General features: G+C 46.4%; 1 protein-coding gene across 1 annotated transcript in view; it reads right to left on the reverse strand.

The window, feature by feature from the left end:
- The window catches only part of ST13 (ST13 Hsp70 interacting protein), a 201,386-nt gene that overhangs the window by 35,925 nt on the left and 150,233 nt on the right, over positions 1 to 15,228 (reverse strand). Inside the window, exon 9 of the mRNA XM_030203001.1 lies at positions 4,995 to 5,111. Coding sequence (XP_030058861.1) covers positions 4,995 to 5,111 — 117 coding nt within the window. The remainder of the gene's footprint in view (positions 1 to 4,994; positions 5,112 to 15,228) is intronic.

Here is a 15,228-nt window from a genome sequence, read left to right on the forward strand (position 1 = left end):
CTGATTACATCTAACAAGTAGATAAAAGGTGGGCTTTAAGTTTGAACTTGAAAACGGCCAAAGACGGGGCTAGACGTACAGGCTCGGGTAGTCTGTTCCAGGAGTGAGGTGCAGCAAGATAAAAGGAACGGAGTCTGGAATCAGCAGTAGAGGAGAAGGAGACAGATAAGAGAGATTTATCTACAGAACGGAGTACCCGAGGGGGGGCGTAGGGAGAGACAAGAGTGGAGAGGTATTGGGGAGCAGCAAAGTGAATGCACTTATAGGTCAATAAGAGAAGTTTGAATTGAATGCGGAAACGGATAGGGAGCCAGTGAAGTGACTTAAGGAGAGCGCTAATGTGAGCATAGTGACTTTGGTGGAAAATGAGTCGCGCAGCACAGTTTTGGACTGATTGAAGAGGAGAGAGATGGCTAAGAGGGAGGCCAGTGAGAAGCAGGTTACAATAATCAAGACGAGAGGTGATAAGAGTGTGGATAAGGGTTCTGGTAGAGTGCTCAGAGATGAAGGGACGGCTTTTGCGGATGTTATACAGAAAGAAACGACAGGTTTTGGCAATCTGCTGAATGTGAGCAGAGAAGGAGAGAGAGGAGTCAAAGATGACCCCAAGGTTACGAGCTGATGAGACAGGAAGAATGATAGTGTTATCTACAGAAAGGGGGGGAGAGGAGAGGTAGGTTTAGGGGGAAAGATAAGAAGCTCGGTTTTGACCATGTTAAGTTTCAGATGACGTTGAGACATCCAGGCAGCGATATCAGATAGGCAGGCTGAAACATTGGTCTGGATGCTGGTTGAGATTTTGGGGGTAGAAAGGTAGATTTGGGAGTCATCAGCATAGAGATGGTTATTGAAAGCCATGGGATGATATCAGAGAGCCAAGGGAAGAAGTGTAGATCGAGAACAGGAGAGGACCAAGAACAGAACCCTGAGGCACACTGACTGGTAGAGGGATAGAAGTGGAAGAGGATCACCAGAGTGTACACTAAAGGTGCGAAGCTAGAGGTAGGAGGAGAACCAGGAAAGAACAGAGCCCTGGAATCCAAATGAAGACAGCGTATCAAGGAGTAGGTTGTGATCAACAGTGTCAAAAGCGGCGGATAGATCGAGAAGGATGAGGATAGAATAGAGACCTTTGGAATTGGTCAGGGACAGGTCGTTGGAAACTTAAGTGCAGTTTCAGTTGAATGAAGAGGGCGAAAGCCAGATTGGAGTGGGTCAAGAACAGCTTTGAGATGAGAGAAAGTCAAGGCAGCGGCGGTGAACAGCGCGCGTTCAAGTAATTTGGAAAGGAAGGGGAGGAGGGAGATGGGTTGATAGTTGGAAGGACAGGTAGGGTCAAGTGAAGGCTTCTTCAGGAGCGGTGTGACCACAGCATGTTTGAAGGCATCAGGAACGGTCGCAGTGGAGAGAGAGATTGAGGATATGACAGATAAAAGGGGTGAGAGTAGGAGAGATGGTGTTAAGAAGGTGGGTAGGAATGGGATCAGAGGAACAGATAGTTCATTTTGAGGAGGAGGAGAGATGTGATGTTTCTTCATTAGTGACTTCAGGAAAGGAGGAAAAGAACGGAGGGGTTGAGGAAATAGGAGAATGGACAAGGGGAGGGACAAGGGGAGGGACAGGTGGGGTGGTTTGGTAGAGAATTCGAGGATTTTCTTCTGAACCTTGTTGTGGAAGAACTCAGCTAGGGTCTGGGGAGATAGTGAGGGGGGACTTGGGGGTGGAGGCACCTTGAGGAGAGAGTTTAGTGTGGCGAAGAGAAGTCGAGGGTTTGAGCAGAGAGAATCAGTCAGCTGGAGGTAGTAGTCCTGTTTGGCAAGCAAGAGCGCAGATTGGAAGGAGGTCAACATGAACTTGAATTGTGTGAAGTCAGCAAGGGACGAGATTTCAGCTAGAGGCGTTCGGCGGAACAGGTACAGGAACGTAGGTAGCGGATTTTAGGGGTCAGCCAGGGCTGGGGTTTGGTACGTCTTATAGGACGGGGCATGAGAGGCGCAAGAGTGTCTAAGGCAGAGGATAGAATAGTATTGTAGGAAGAGCCGGCATCATTGACAGATTTGGATGGTGCAGTGGTAGAGAAGAGGTTTGAGACATTGGAGGATAGGGTAGTAGGGTCAATGGCCTGGAAGTTCCTAGATAAATTGGTTAAGATTGGACGGGAAGAAGTTTAAGTGTGATGGTTATTAGATGATGGTCAGAGAGGGGAGGATCTGAGGTAAAGGAATTGGAGGGAGAGCAGTTATAGAAGATAAGATCAAGATAGTGACCATTTTGGTGGGTAGGGGAAGTGGAGCATAGTTGAAGATTGAAGGAGGATGTTAAGGTGAGGAACTGGGATACGGAAGAGTTGGGGGGATCATCAGCATGAATGTTAAAGTCGCCAAGGATGAGGGAGGGGGAGGAAGGATCATGAAAGAAGGAAAGCCAAGTGTCAAAGTCGCTGAGAAAGGATGAAAGGGATTTATTAGGGGGATGATAAATAACTGCAATTCGAAGAGGCAGAGGAGTGAATAGGCGGACAGAGTGGACTTCAAAGGAAGAAAAACAGAGAGACTGAGGTGGTAGAAGAGATTGACATTTGGAAGAGGGTGAGAGTAATAGACCAACACCACCACCGCGGCCAATAGGGCGAGAAGTATGGGAGAAGAGATAACCACCATGGCAGAGGGCTGCGACTGAAGCAGAGTCATCAGGGCAGAGCCAAGTTTCAGTTATTGCGAGCAGAAGGAGGCTACGAGTGATAAAAAGGTTGTGGATAAAGGAAAGTTTGTTGCAGATGGAGCGGGCATTCCATAGGGCGCATGAGAAGGGCAAAGAAGAGGGGGGAAGGAGAGGAATAGAGATGAGACTGGAGAGGTCACGGTGTGACCTGCACAAATAGGATGAGGATTGGTGGGGGGGACCAGGATTGGGATTGATATCTCCAACACAGAGAAGAAGAAGGAGTAAGAGAGTACGGAGGAGAGTAGGAGAAGAGTGGCGATGAAGGCGACAAAGGTGAGATGAGTTCAGATAGCATGGGGAAGGTACAATGGAAGGGATGAAGTGTTGAAGGCAGAAAGAAAGGAGGGAGGAAGAGGACAAGAGAGATGATGAGGTAATAAAATGAACGAAAAGGCCATGTATGACTGTAGTGCATAGTGGTTTCGGGAAGTACGAAAAGGACCAGTAAAGGAGAGGAAAAGAAGCAAGCAACCAAGGATAATGTTGAACAATTGCAGGTCTTGTGAGCAGGAGGCACCATCAAGGATTTGTGTTGTTATTTTTGAAGGACTGACTTGAGCACATTTGGGGGGGGGGGGGGAGGGGGGGAATAGATCAAGTCAGTTAGATTTGAAATGTAGAATTCCACAGGGGTTGGACCTCTTGTTCTTCGATCTGCATTTTAGTTTTATAATCCCAATTATTAAACAGTTACTCTTACAACAGAATGCAGATGTTCGGAATTAGGATGACATTAACTAACTTATAATTTCTATGGAAGATCTGGGATCTGCCATCTGTTTTGCATTCATCGATAAAACAGATTACCTTTTTGAACAAATACACAAGCTTCATTTAATCCAGAATACTGTGGCCATATTTCTGGATGAAAAGTTACTGTTGTTCATATTTTTCAGGTTCTAGATTGGCTGCTGTCTGAACAAAGGTCTCAGTTAAAGCCATTATCAACCAAGTCAATTGTGTTTTCAGGAGAGCCACAATACATATACACACGAGATTTGTATATAAGGGAGGTGGGGTAAACAAACCTGTGTCATGCATATTCATTGTAGCTACCCTGAAGACCCACCTGGTAAGTTGTGTATCCTAAGGACTCGATTGAGAATTCCTGGTTTAAAGAGTCTTATAAAGAGTGAAACATAAGACTTTTTAAACCTGGAATTCTCAATCCAGTACAAATTATATGTAAGAGCACTGTTTCTCACAGCAGAGAGTAAGCAAGCCAGATCTCCAGTCTATTAGATTGTTCTTCCATTAGACAAACTTCTTTCAGTATTCACCTCTAAAATGTGGAATATACTACCAGAGATGATATGACAGGGATGCTTCCTCTCAATTAAGAAAAAGGTGAAGACATGGCTTTCAAACAGGTCTTTTACTTTTTAATGCTAGCTGGGAGAAATCAAATTGGTAGGTCCCACATGGTCAAAAGAGGCATATGACTACTGAACATTGTGAGGCTTGGGAAGGGAGCAGAATAACTGGATTTGTATGAGCTGGGTTGGCCGACTTGTCATAAGAAAAGTGTAGCCATGCTGGGTCAGACCAATGGTCCATCTAGCCCAGTATCCTATTTTCCAAAGAGTGGCCGAGCCAGGTCACAAGTATGGCAACACTCCATACTACAAATCTCAGGGCAAGCAGTTGCTTCCCTTGTCTTTCTCAAGCAGACTATGGACTTTTCCTCCAGGAATTTGTCCAATCCTTTTTTAAACCCAGATATACCAACTGCTGTTACCATATCCTCCGGCAAAGAGTTTGAGAGCTTAACTATTTGTTGAGTGAAAAAATATTTCCTCCTATTTTTTTTAAAGTATTTCCATGTAACTTCCTCGAGTGTCCCCTAGTCTTTGTACCTTTGCAGCGAGTTAAAAAAAATCGATTTACTTCTACTCGTTCTACACCACTCAGGATTTTGTACACCTCAATCATATCTCCCTTCGTCTCTTTTCCAAGCTGAAGAGCCCCAACCTCTTTATCCTTTCCTTATACGAGAGGAGTTCCATCCCTTTTATCATTTTGGTCGCTCTTCTTTGAACCTTTTCTAATTCCGCTATATCTTTTTTTGAGATACGACGACCAGAATTGAAAACAATACTCAAGGTACGGATGCACCACGGAGCGATACAAAGGCATTTTGCTTTTAGTCTGTAATGAGGATATTGGTTAAAGGGTAGAGTGAAAGTTTATTTTATGCCATAAATGTGAAGCACTAAGTGAGCAGTCACATGAAAATAAATGGTATGTTTTGTGTAAAAACAAAAACAAACCCTCTGAGCTTTTTCATGTTCCTCTCGAGCCTTTTTCATTCTTTCCATCCGATCCTGTATCTCCTTCTCTTCTCGTTTTCGTTCATACTTTCTCCGATGCTCAGCAATCTTCTGGGCCTGAGGATGAGAAAGGAAACAAGTAAGGAAAGGAACAACGGAAAGAGAAATTGTTTAATACAGTATGTAAACCACTTTGGCTGTACCACAGATAGGCACTATATCAAATCCATAATCCCCTTTTCCTGTTAAGTCATTTTTTAACACATTGGGCATGATACTCAAAGAGATTTAAATGGCCAGGAGAGGCTCCACAGGACAACTAGGCTAATTTAGCTGGCGAGACGGTCAGCATAAAAAAAAAAAAAAAAAAAAAAACGACTTCTGTTGGCTGAATATTGACCAATTAGGTTCTACTGCCTTTTTTTTTTTAATCACTGGGTCATCTAACCAAATTTATGTCCTAGGTGACAATCACAGCCAACAAGAAGGGAATTAAAATGCATCCATTCTGCAGCACCTCATTACCTCTCCACTCTCATCTCTCCCTGCATTCCTCCCCGTGAACTCTGCTCACTGGACAAATCTCTCTTGTCATCCCTCTTCTCCTCCACTGCTAACTCCAGGCTTCGTTCCTTTTCCCTCGCGGCACCTTATGCCTGGAATAGACTTCCTGAGCCTATACGTCTAGCTCCATCTCTACCTGTTTTCAAGTCTATGCTGAAAACCCACCTTATCATCACTGCTTTTGGCTCCTAACCACTACTCAATTACCTCCCCTTGTTCCTTCTCACCCAGTACTTCCCTCGCCCTTAATTGTTTTGTTTGTCTGTATATGTTTTAGATTGTAAGCTCTATTGAGCAGGGACTGTCTCTCTGTGTCAGGTGTTCAGCGCTGCGTGCGTCTGGTAGCACTATACAAATGTTAATAATAATAATAGTAAAATAAAAAGCAAAAAATAAAGTCTAGTCAAATTAAAAAGTCACCAAAACACTGGCATTATGAGCTGAACTTTTTCTGCTGGTGTGCCTAACCTTTGTTGGCTTTCCTATGACTGTTTCAAAGTCCAGAAGGTTAATTTTTTGTGTCTTTTTGCTTATATAAAAAAAAAAAAACCTCAAAGATGATTAAATTGGTCATTCCAGGAATAAAGAGGTCATTTTTCAAAAGCAGTGGTTGGCAAGATATTTTTTTAACCCTAGCTTCAGCATTTAAAAATTCTCTCTCTCTCTCCTCCAAGGAAGGAGGGTAGATGAGTGGGGTTGCACTTCTCTGCAGTCTACAGAAAAACTCCATTACAGGTTTTGCTTTCTTTGCAGACAAGCAGGGAAAATGTTGGCACGCTAGATGGTTAGTCCCAAGCAGAGGGTCACAGTAATCACTCCTGAAAGATCTCTCCTTTCATCTTCATATCTCACAGGTAATGTCATCTTGTTTCTTTACACTTAAAATTAAATTGTTTCACACTTCATTGGAGCTTGTATTGTTTCACACACTACTTTTGGCCCTAGTCATCACTAAGTTCATCTTCTTCTCACTGGACTTCCAAATACCAAGGTGTACAGACTACTACTACTACTTATCATTTCTATAGCGCTACTAGACGTATGCAGCGCTGTACACTTGAACACGAAGAGACAGTCCCTGCTTGACAGAGCTTACAATCTAATTAGGACAGACAAACAGGACAAACAAGAGATAAGGGAATATTAAACTGAGGATGATAAAATAAGGGTTCTGAACAAGTGAACAAGGGTTAGGAGTTAAAAGCAGCATCAAAAAGGTGGGCTTTTAGCTTAGATTTGAAGACAGTCAGAGATGGAGCTTGACGTACTGGCTCAGGAAGTCTATTCTAGGCATATGGTGCAGCAAGATAAAAGGAACAGAGTCTGGAGTTAGCAGTGGAGGAGAAGGGTGCAGATACGAGAGATTTACCCAGTGAACAGAGTTCCCTGGGAGGAATGTAGGGAGAGATGAGAGTGGAGAGGTACTGAGGAGCTGCAGATTGAATGCACTTATAGGTCAATAAGAGGAGTTTGCGGATAGGAAGCCAGTGAAGTGACTTGAGGAGAGGGCTAATATGAACATAACGACCCTGGCGGAATATTAGTCATGCAGCAGAATTTTGAACAGATTGAAGGAGAGAGATGGCTAAGTGGGAGACCTGTGAGAAGCAAGTTGCAATAGTCTAAGCGAGATGTAATAAGAGTGTGGATGAGGGTTCTGGTAGTGTGCTCAGAAAGGAAAGGGCGAATTTTGCTGATATTATAGAGAAAGAAACGACAGGTTTTAGCAGTCTGTTGAATATGTGCAGAGAAGGAGAGGGAGGAGTCGAAGATGACCCCAAGGTTACGAGCTGATGAGATAGGAAGGATGAGAGTGTTATCCACAGAAATAGAGAATGAGGGAGGAGGAGAGGTTGGTTTAGGGGGAAAGATAAGCAGCTCAGTCTTGGTCATGTTTAGTTTCAGATGGTGCTGAGACATCCAGGCAACAATGTCAGACAGGCAGGCTGATACTTTGGACTGGATTTCAGCTGAGATTTCTGGTGTGGAGAGGTAGATCTGGGAGTCTTCAGCGTAAAGATGATACTGAAAACCATGGGATGAGATCAGAGTACCAAGGGAAGAAGTATAGATGGAGAAGAGAAGAGGTCCCAGGACAGATCCCTGAGGTACACCAACTGACAGTGGGATAGAAGTAGAAGAGGATCCACTAGAGTATACACTAAAGGTACGCTGGGAGAGATAAGAAGAAAACCAGGAAAGAACAGAGCCCTGAAATCCAAGTGAGGACAGTGTATCAAGGAGTAGGCTGTGATCAAGTGTCAAAAGCAGCAGATAGATCGAGAAGGATGAGGATAGAATAGAGACCTTTGGATCTGGGTAGGAACAGATCATTGGAGACTTTAGCAAGCGTTGTTTCAGTTGAATGAAGGGGGCGAAAGCCAGATTGAAGTGGATCAAGAATAGCTTGAGATGAAAGAAAGTCAAGGCAACGGCGGTGAACAGCACACGTTCAAGTATCTTGGATAGGAAAGGGAGGAGGGAGATGGGGCGATAGTTGGAAGAAGCACAGGTAGGGTCCAATGAAGGTTTTTTTAAGGAGTGGTGTGACTACGGCATGTTTGAAGGCATCACGAACAGTCGCAGTGGACAGTGAAAGATTGAGGATATGACAGATAAAAGGGAGGAGAGATAGTGTTAAGTAGATGGGTGGGAATAGGATCAGAGGAACAGGTAGTTAGTTTCGAGGAGGAAAGAAGATGGTAAAATTATGTATCATACCTGATAATTTTCTTTCCATTAATCATAGCAGATCAATCCATAGACTGGTGGGTTGTGTCCATCTACCAGCAGGTGGAGATAAAGAGCAATCTTTTGCCTCTCTATATGTGGTCATGTGCTACCAGGAAATCCTCAGTATAGTCGATATCAAAGCTCCATCCTCAGGAATCACCAAACAGAGAATTACACCCACAAAGGGACACTCCGCCACCCAACCACTGCCGAAGCGGGGGGGGGGGGGGGGGGGCCACCCACACCCTCCGACGCGGAGGGAACTGGCATGTCCTGCAACCGCGGGAGGAGCTGGCTTAACCCATCACCGCCAAAGCGAGAGGGAAACAAAGCTACCCTACTACCGCACGAAGCAGGAGGGAGCACTGGCATAATTTAGTTATGAATCCAACCACCATCGAAACGGGGGGAAAGAAGCAGCAGCTCACTGTAACACAAAGTCTTCCCAACTCCAGGGAAATCCAAGTGGAAGAACTTGAACTCGAAGTCCTCGTGAACAGGAACTGAAGTCTAAACTTGAACCTGAAATATAACTGAACTAGAACAAACAGTACAGATATCTGGGAGGGACTATGGATTGATCTGCTATGATTAATGGAAAGAAAATTATCAGGTATGATACATAATTTTACCTTCCATATCATCAAGCATATCAATCCATAGACTGGTGGGATGTACCCAAACAGTACTCACCCAGGGCGGGACATGGAAATCCCAGAACACAACACTGAAGCTCCAAACTGGGCCTCGGCCCGTGCTGCCACGCCCAAGTGATAATGCCATGAAAAGGTATGAGCCCACACCCAAGTCGCCAATCTGCAAATCGCAAATCTCCTCCAAGGAAACGGACCTGGACTCTGCCATCGAAGCCGCCTGTGCTCTAGTAGAATGAGCCTTCAGCTGGATAGGCGGCACCTTCCCTGCGGCCACATAAGCCGCCGCAATCGTTTCCTTGACCCAATGTGCCACGGTAGGTTTAGATGCCTGCAGACCTGTACGGGGGCCCGCGAACAGCACGAACAGGTGATCCGACTTCCGGAAATCGTTGGTCACTTCTAAGTATCTGATAACTCGTCTAACATCCAGGCATCTGAGAGAACGATACTCCTTTGGATAATCCTCCCTAAGGAAGGAGGGTGGACAAAGCTGCTGATTCACATGGAAGCGAGAAACAATCTTGGGCAGGAAGGAAGGCACTGGGCGAATAGACACTCCTGCCTCCGTGAACCGCAGGAACGGCTCTCTACACGAGAGCGCCTGGAGCTCGGAAACCCTCCTGGCTGAAGCGACTGCCACCAAAAAGCCCGCTTTCAACATCAGGTCCTTCAGAGACAGCCGATCCCAGTGAGCAGCTGCAAGTAAAATCTTTTCTGCTTCAAGATTGTTATGTTTTGTTTTTAACAGAGCCAGCGGGAGGGGGGAGAAAAGGAGGGACCTGGCACCACCAGGTTTGCACTTGCTCATGAAGAGCCCTCAACCCCAGGTACTCAACAAAGCCTAATAGGCATGGAGACCAAGCCAGAGCTGCTGCGTGTGACTACGCACCTGCTAGATAGAGAGAATACTGAGGATTTCCTGGTAGCACATGACCACATATAGAGAGGCAAAAGATTGCTCTCTATCTCCACCTGCTGGTAGATGGACACAACCCACCAGTCTATGGATTGATCTGCTTGATGATATGGAAGTGTAGTTTCCTCTTCAGTGACTTCAGAAAAGGAAGAAAAGGAGGCAGGGGTTGGAGGGTTGAGAGAATGGACTAAGGGAAGGAGAGGTGGAGGTGACCTGGTTGAGAATTCAAGTTTAATCTTGTGAACCTTATCATGAAAGAACTCAGCCAGAGTCTGGGGAGAAAGTGAAGGGGGGGGGGGGGGGGGGGTTGGAGGTGAAGGCACTTTGAGGAGAGAGTTCAGTGTGGCAAAGAGACGACGAGGGTTTGAGCCAAGAGAATTAGTCAACTGGATGTAATAGTCCTGTTTGGCAAGTAAAAGAGCAGACTGGAAGGAGGTCAGCAAGAATTTGAAATGTATGAAGTCAGCATGGGCACGGGATTTCAGCCAAAGGCGTTCGGCAGAGCGGGCACAGGAACGTAGGTAGTGGATTCTAGAGGTCAGCCAAGGTTGGGGTTTGGTACGTTTTACAGAACGGGGAATGAGAGGAACGAGAGTATCCAGAGCAGAGGAGAGAATAGTATTATAGGAAGAGACAACCTCATTAACGGATAACATAGTGGTAGAGAAGAGCTTTGAAACATTGGAGGACAGAGTAGAAGGGTCAATAGCCTGAAGATTCCTAAGTGTATTGGTTAAGATTGGACGGGACTGGGGAGGAGGGTGTTTAAGTGTGAAAGTTATCAGACAAGAACTTGTAGTTATAATAGCTGAATTCTGAACTTGATGGCCACAAGATGTTTGATCACATAACTTCTCTTCTTAGGAGAGCACAGGCTCCCCTCTGCATATAGAATACCCTTTAAAAATCTATCATTAAGTCAGAAGATTCAGTTCTTAGGTTCTCCAGCATTCTTTAGCTAACCATCTCATTCCACTGTCCCATTAGAATTCTTTGTTCTTTCCAGAAAAATTATCCCATCCTTTCGCCATCTTTATACTATCCAAAACTCTTGTTTTAGTGTGTCTCAGCACCTTTTTCTCTGGAACCTCCTCTTCCCCACACCTTATTTACAGAGCTCCTTCACCAAATTTAAAGCCTTGCTTAAAGCTTACAATTGTTTCCTCCACCAATTTTCATTTCCTTACAGAATGGCCTTCATTTCCCAATTGAGATATCTTACTTCCCCCTTGTTCTAGCTTTTCCCCATCATTCCTTCTCAGAATATGCTGTTATTTTTAGCTCTGCCTAGTGCCCCATTGTTTTACTGTTTTGTTTACGCTGTTTCATATTGTCTACTTGATTCCCTTATTTTATCATGATATTTTAAATTGCTTAGACTTATTATATAGGTGGTATATCAAATAAAATGACTTTTGAACCTTCCACAGGAAGACTGGAGGCACTAAGATGTCTAGTGGGCTGAGAGTATATGAGTTAGTGGGAGAGCTGTGTGCGAGGGTGCTTGTGTGGGAACTAAGTTAGTGTCAGCAGGATGGGGAATCTTTGAGATAGGAGATTGTAAAGGCAATGAGGGGTTACAGCACTGGAATGAAATCCGGGGGGGGGGGGGGGGGGGGGGGGTTGGGAGAGAGCCCTAATGACCACAAGGCAAAGAGGGAATATGTGAGATTGTGGGGGAGTGATGGAGCAACAGAGAAGCAGGGGGAGGGATGTGTAAATGCAAATCAGAGAGGGGTTTCTAGGTTGGGGAATCTCTGCCCATCATGGGTTAAGCCAATTGCTCTGAAGTGGGACATGGATGATAAAGAGTTTGAAGTGTGTAACATGGAAAGATATACAAGCTGCAATCTCCAGTTAAGCCTAACAAAATCCTAAGAGCATTATGCAACCAGAGAGCTGATATAGCTAACTTACAGGAGACTCACATGGATGCTACAGAATATGCTAAGCTGAGCAGGTGGGTGGGTTATGTGTTTGGCACCTCATCCGGGTGTAAGGAAGCACGCGTGGATTAATTTCTTTTGCAAATGGACAGCTTTCAAACTGGGGAGGCAAGTGAGATTCCCATAGGCAAATTCATTATCCTTTATGGGAAGTTGTGTAAGGGGAAAATAAAATCCTGTGTAATGCATATACAGATATGCCTGACTGAAATTTTATTTTGGAATGACCTCATGCATCATTTAGAATCCCTCGATATACATCACATGATACTGGGGACTGAATTGTGTCCTAAACCTACTGATAGATAAATCATCTCCTGGGAAGGAAAGCCTCTCTAAATCTACCTGCTTCAAAGCCTCTGTGAAAGATGTATGGGAGGATACGCATACAGAAAGCCTGACCCCCAATGTAGGAGAAAGGCATCTGAGGCTAGCCTGTCGGGGGCCTGAAGTCTGGAACAGAACTGAGGGACCTTGTGATTGATCCGAGTGGCAAAGAGATCCACCGAGGGGGTGCCCCACACTCGGAAGATCTTGTGGACAACTGCCCTGTTGAGAGACCACTCGTGAGGTTGCATTATCCTGCTCAACCTGTCGGCCACACTGTTTACGCCTGCCAGATAGGTGGCCTGGAGAAACATGCCGTGACGGTGAGCCCAAAGCCACATCTGAGCAGCTTCCCGACACAGGGGGCGAGATCTAGTGCCCCCTGCTTGTTGACATAGTACATGGCAACCTGGTTGTCTGTCTGAATTTGGATAATTTGATTGGACAGCTGAGGCGACCACAAAGGGCAGTACACAATACTGAAAGTGCTGTGTTCCCAGACAGAATCGAAGATACTGCCTGTGAGCTGGCAGTATCGGGATGTGTGTATAAGCATCCTTTAAGTCCAGGGAGCATAGCCAGTCGTTTTTCTGAATCATGGGAAGAAGGGTGCCAGGGAAAGCATCCTGAACTTTTCTCGAATCAGATATATGTTCAGGGCCCTTAGGTCTAGGATGGGACGCATCTCCCCTGTTTTCTTTTGCACAAGGAAGTACCTGGAATAGAATCCCAGCCCTTCTTGCCCCGGTGGCACGGGCTCGACCGCATTGGTGCTGAGAAGAACGGAGAGTTCCTCTGCAAATACCTGCCTGTGCTGGAAGCTGAAGGACTGAGCTCCCGGTGGGCAATTTGGAGGTTTGGAGATCAAATTGAGGGAGTATCCCCACTGGACTATTTGAAGACCCCACCGATCGGAGGTTACAAGAGGCCACCTTTGGTGAAAAAATGTTAACCTCCCCCCGACCGGTAGATCGTCCGGCACGGACACTTTGATTGCGGCTATGCTCGCCTGGAGCCTGTCAAAAGCCCGCCCCTTGCTTTTGCTGGGGAGCTGCAGGGGCCTGTCGAGGCGCACGCTGTTGACGTGAACGAGCGCGCTGGGGTTGAGCCTGAGCAGGTTGGCGGGAAGGTGGATTGTACCTATGCTTATGAGAAGTACAGGGAGCATTCCTCCTTCCCCGGAAAAACATCTACCTGATGAGGTAGATGCTGAAGGCGCCCGGTGGGAGAGTTTGTTGAGTGCAGTTTCCCGCTGGTGCAACTGCTCAACCACCTGCTCGACCTTCTCGCCGAAAATATTATCCCCCTGGCAAGGAACATCCGTAAGCCGCTGCTGGATTCGATTTTCCAGGTCAGAGGCATGCAGCCATGAGAGTCTGCGCATCACTATACCTTGAGCAGCGGCTCTGGACATCACATCAAAAGAGTCGTAAGCACCCCTGGACAGGAATTTACAATACGCCTTCAGCTGCCTGACCATCTGCTGAAAAGGCTTGGCCTGCTCCGAAGGGAGCTGATCGACCAAGTCCGCCAGTTGCTTCACATTATTCCGCAAGTGAATGCTCGTGTAGAGCTGGTAAGACTGAATTTTGGACACGAGCATAGAGGACTGGTAGGCCTTCCTCCCAAAAGAGTCCAAAGTCTGAGCTTCCCGGCCCGGGGGCGCCGAGGCATAATCTCTCGTACTTTTGGCTCTCTTGAGAGCGGAATCCACAACCGCAGAGTCATGAGGCAACTGGGTCTTCATCAATTCCGGGTCCCCGTGAATCCGATACTGGGACTCAACCTTCTTATGGATGGTGGAGTTAGATAATGGTTTCATCCAGTTCCTGAACAATGTCTGCTTGAGGACATTATTTAGAGGGACAGTGGATGACTCCTTAGGTGGCGAAAGATAGTCCAGGACCTCGAACATCTCAGCCCTGGGCTCATCCTCAGTTACCACCGGGAAGAGAATGGCCATAGACATTTCCCGCATAAAGGACGAGAAAGACAAACTCTCAGGGGGAGAAAGCTTTTTCTCTGGCGAAGGAGTGGGGTCAGAGGGAAGACCACAAGACTCCTCAGAAGAGAAATATCTTGGGTCTTCCTCTGCCTCCCACAAGGCCTCTCCCTCGGTATCGGACAGGAGTTCCCTGACTGCAGTCCGAAGCCGAGCCCGTCTCGACGCCGAGGAGCTATGGCCCCAATGGCGATGCCGAGAAGCTGACTCCCGTGTTGGCGGCGATGAAGCTCCCTCCATCGATGTCAACGGGGAGTGAACTTGGGTGGCAGCTGAGGCCGATGCCGACATCAAAGCCAGCTGCCACATCCATCGACGGTACCATAGGCGCAAGCACCGCCGGTACCGGAACAGACGGTCTCAGCCGCCCTTCCAGGATCCCTGGAAGAATGGCTCGGAGGCGCTCAAGAGTGTCTGTTGAGAAAGGCTGTGGGATCGGTGCAGGAGTCGAAGCCAGAATCTGCCGAGGACGTGGTACCAGGCTGTCTGGAGACTGGCGCATCAACACCTCTTGTATGGAGGGTGAGCGGTCCTCCCGGCATCGACGCTTCCCGGGTGCAGAATCCCTCAACGCTCCGGAGCTCTCGGTACTGTGACGAGAAGGGGATCGATAACAGTGCTTCTTTGCCTTCGCTCGAGGCACGTCACCGGTACCCTTCGGTACCGACGAGGACGTGGAATCCACACGTCTCCTCGGGGTCGGGTCCGAAAGAGGTCGGTCCTGATTTGCCTGTACCGCAGGAGCCTTCGAGGCAGGTGGAGACCCACAGATAATAAAATATGGTGATTTATTATATCAAAGGCAGCAGAAATGTCAAATTGTAATAAGACCATCTTGCCACCATCACACAATCTATGTTTTACCTCAGATGTTAAAGACAATAACAAGGTCTCTGTACTATGATACAACCTAAAACCGTGCTGAGAACTAAGTAGAAGATTATGTGCTGCAATACAGTTCGATAATTGAGAACTCACAACAAATTCAATCAACTTTGCCAAAAATAGAATGTTTGCTATAGGTCAACAATTAGAGACTGAATTTAGATCCCCATCCAGCTGTTTAATAATCTGTATAAGAATAATCTGT

This window comes from Microcaecilia unicolor, chromosome 1 (assembly GCF_901765095.1).
Source record: "Microcaecilia unicolor chromosome 1, aMicUni1.1, whole genome shotgun sequence".
Classification (NCBI taxonomy): Eukaryota; Metazoa; Chordata; class Amphibia; order Gymnophiona; family Siphonopidae; genus Microcaecilia; species Microcaecilia unicolor.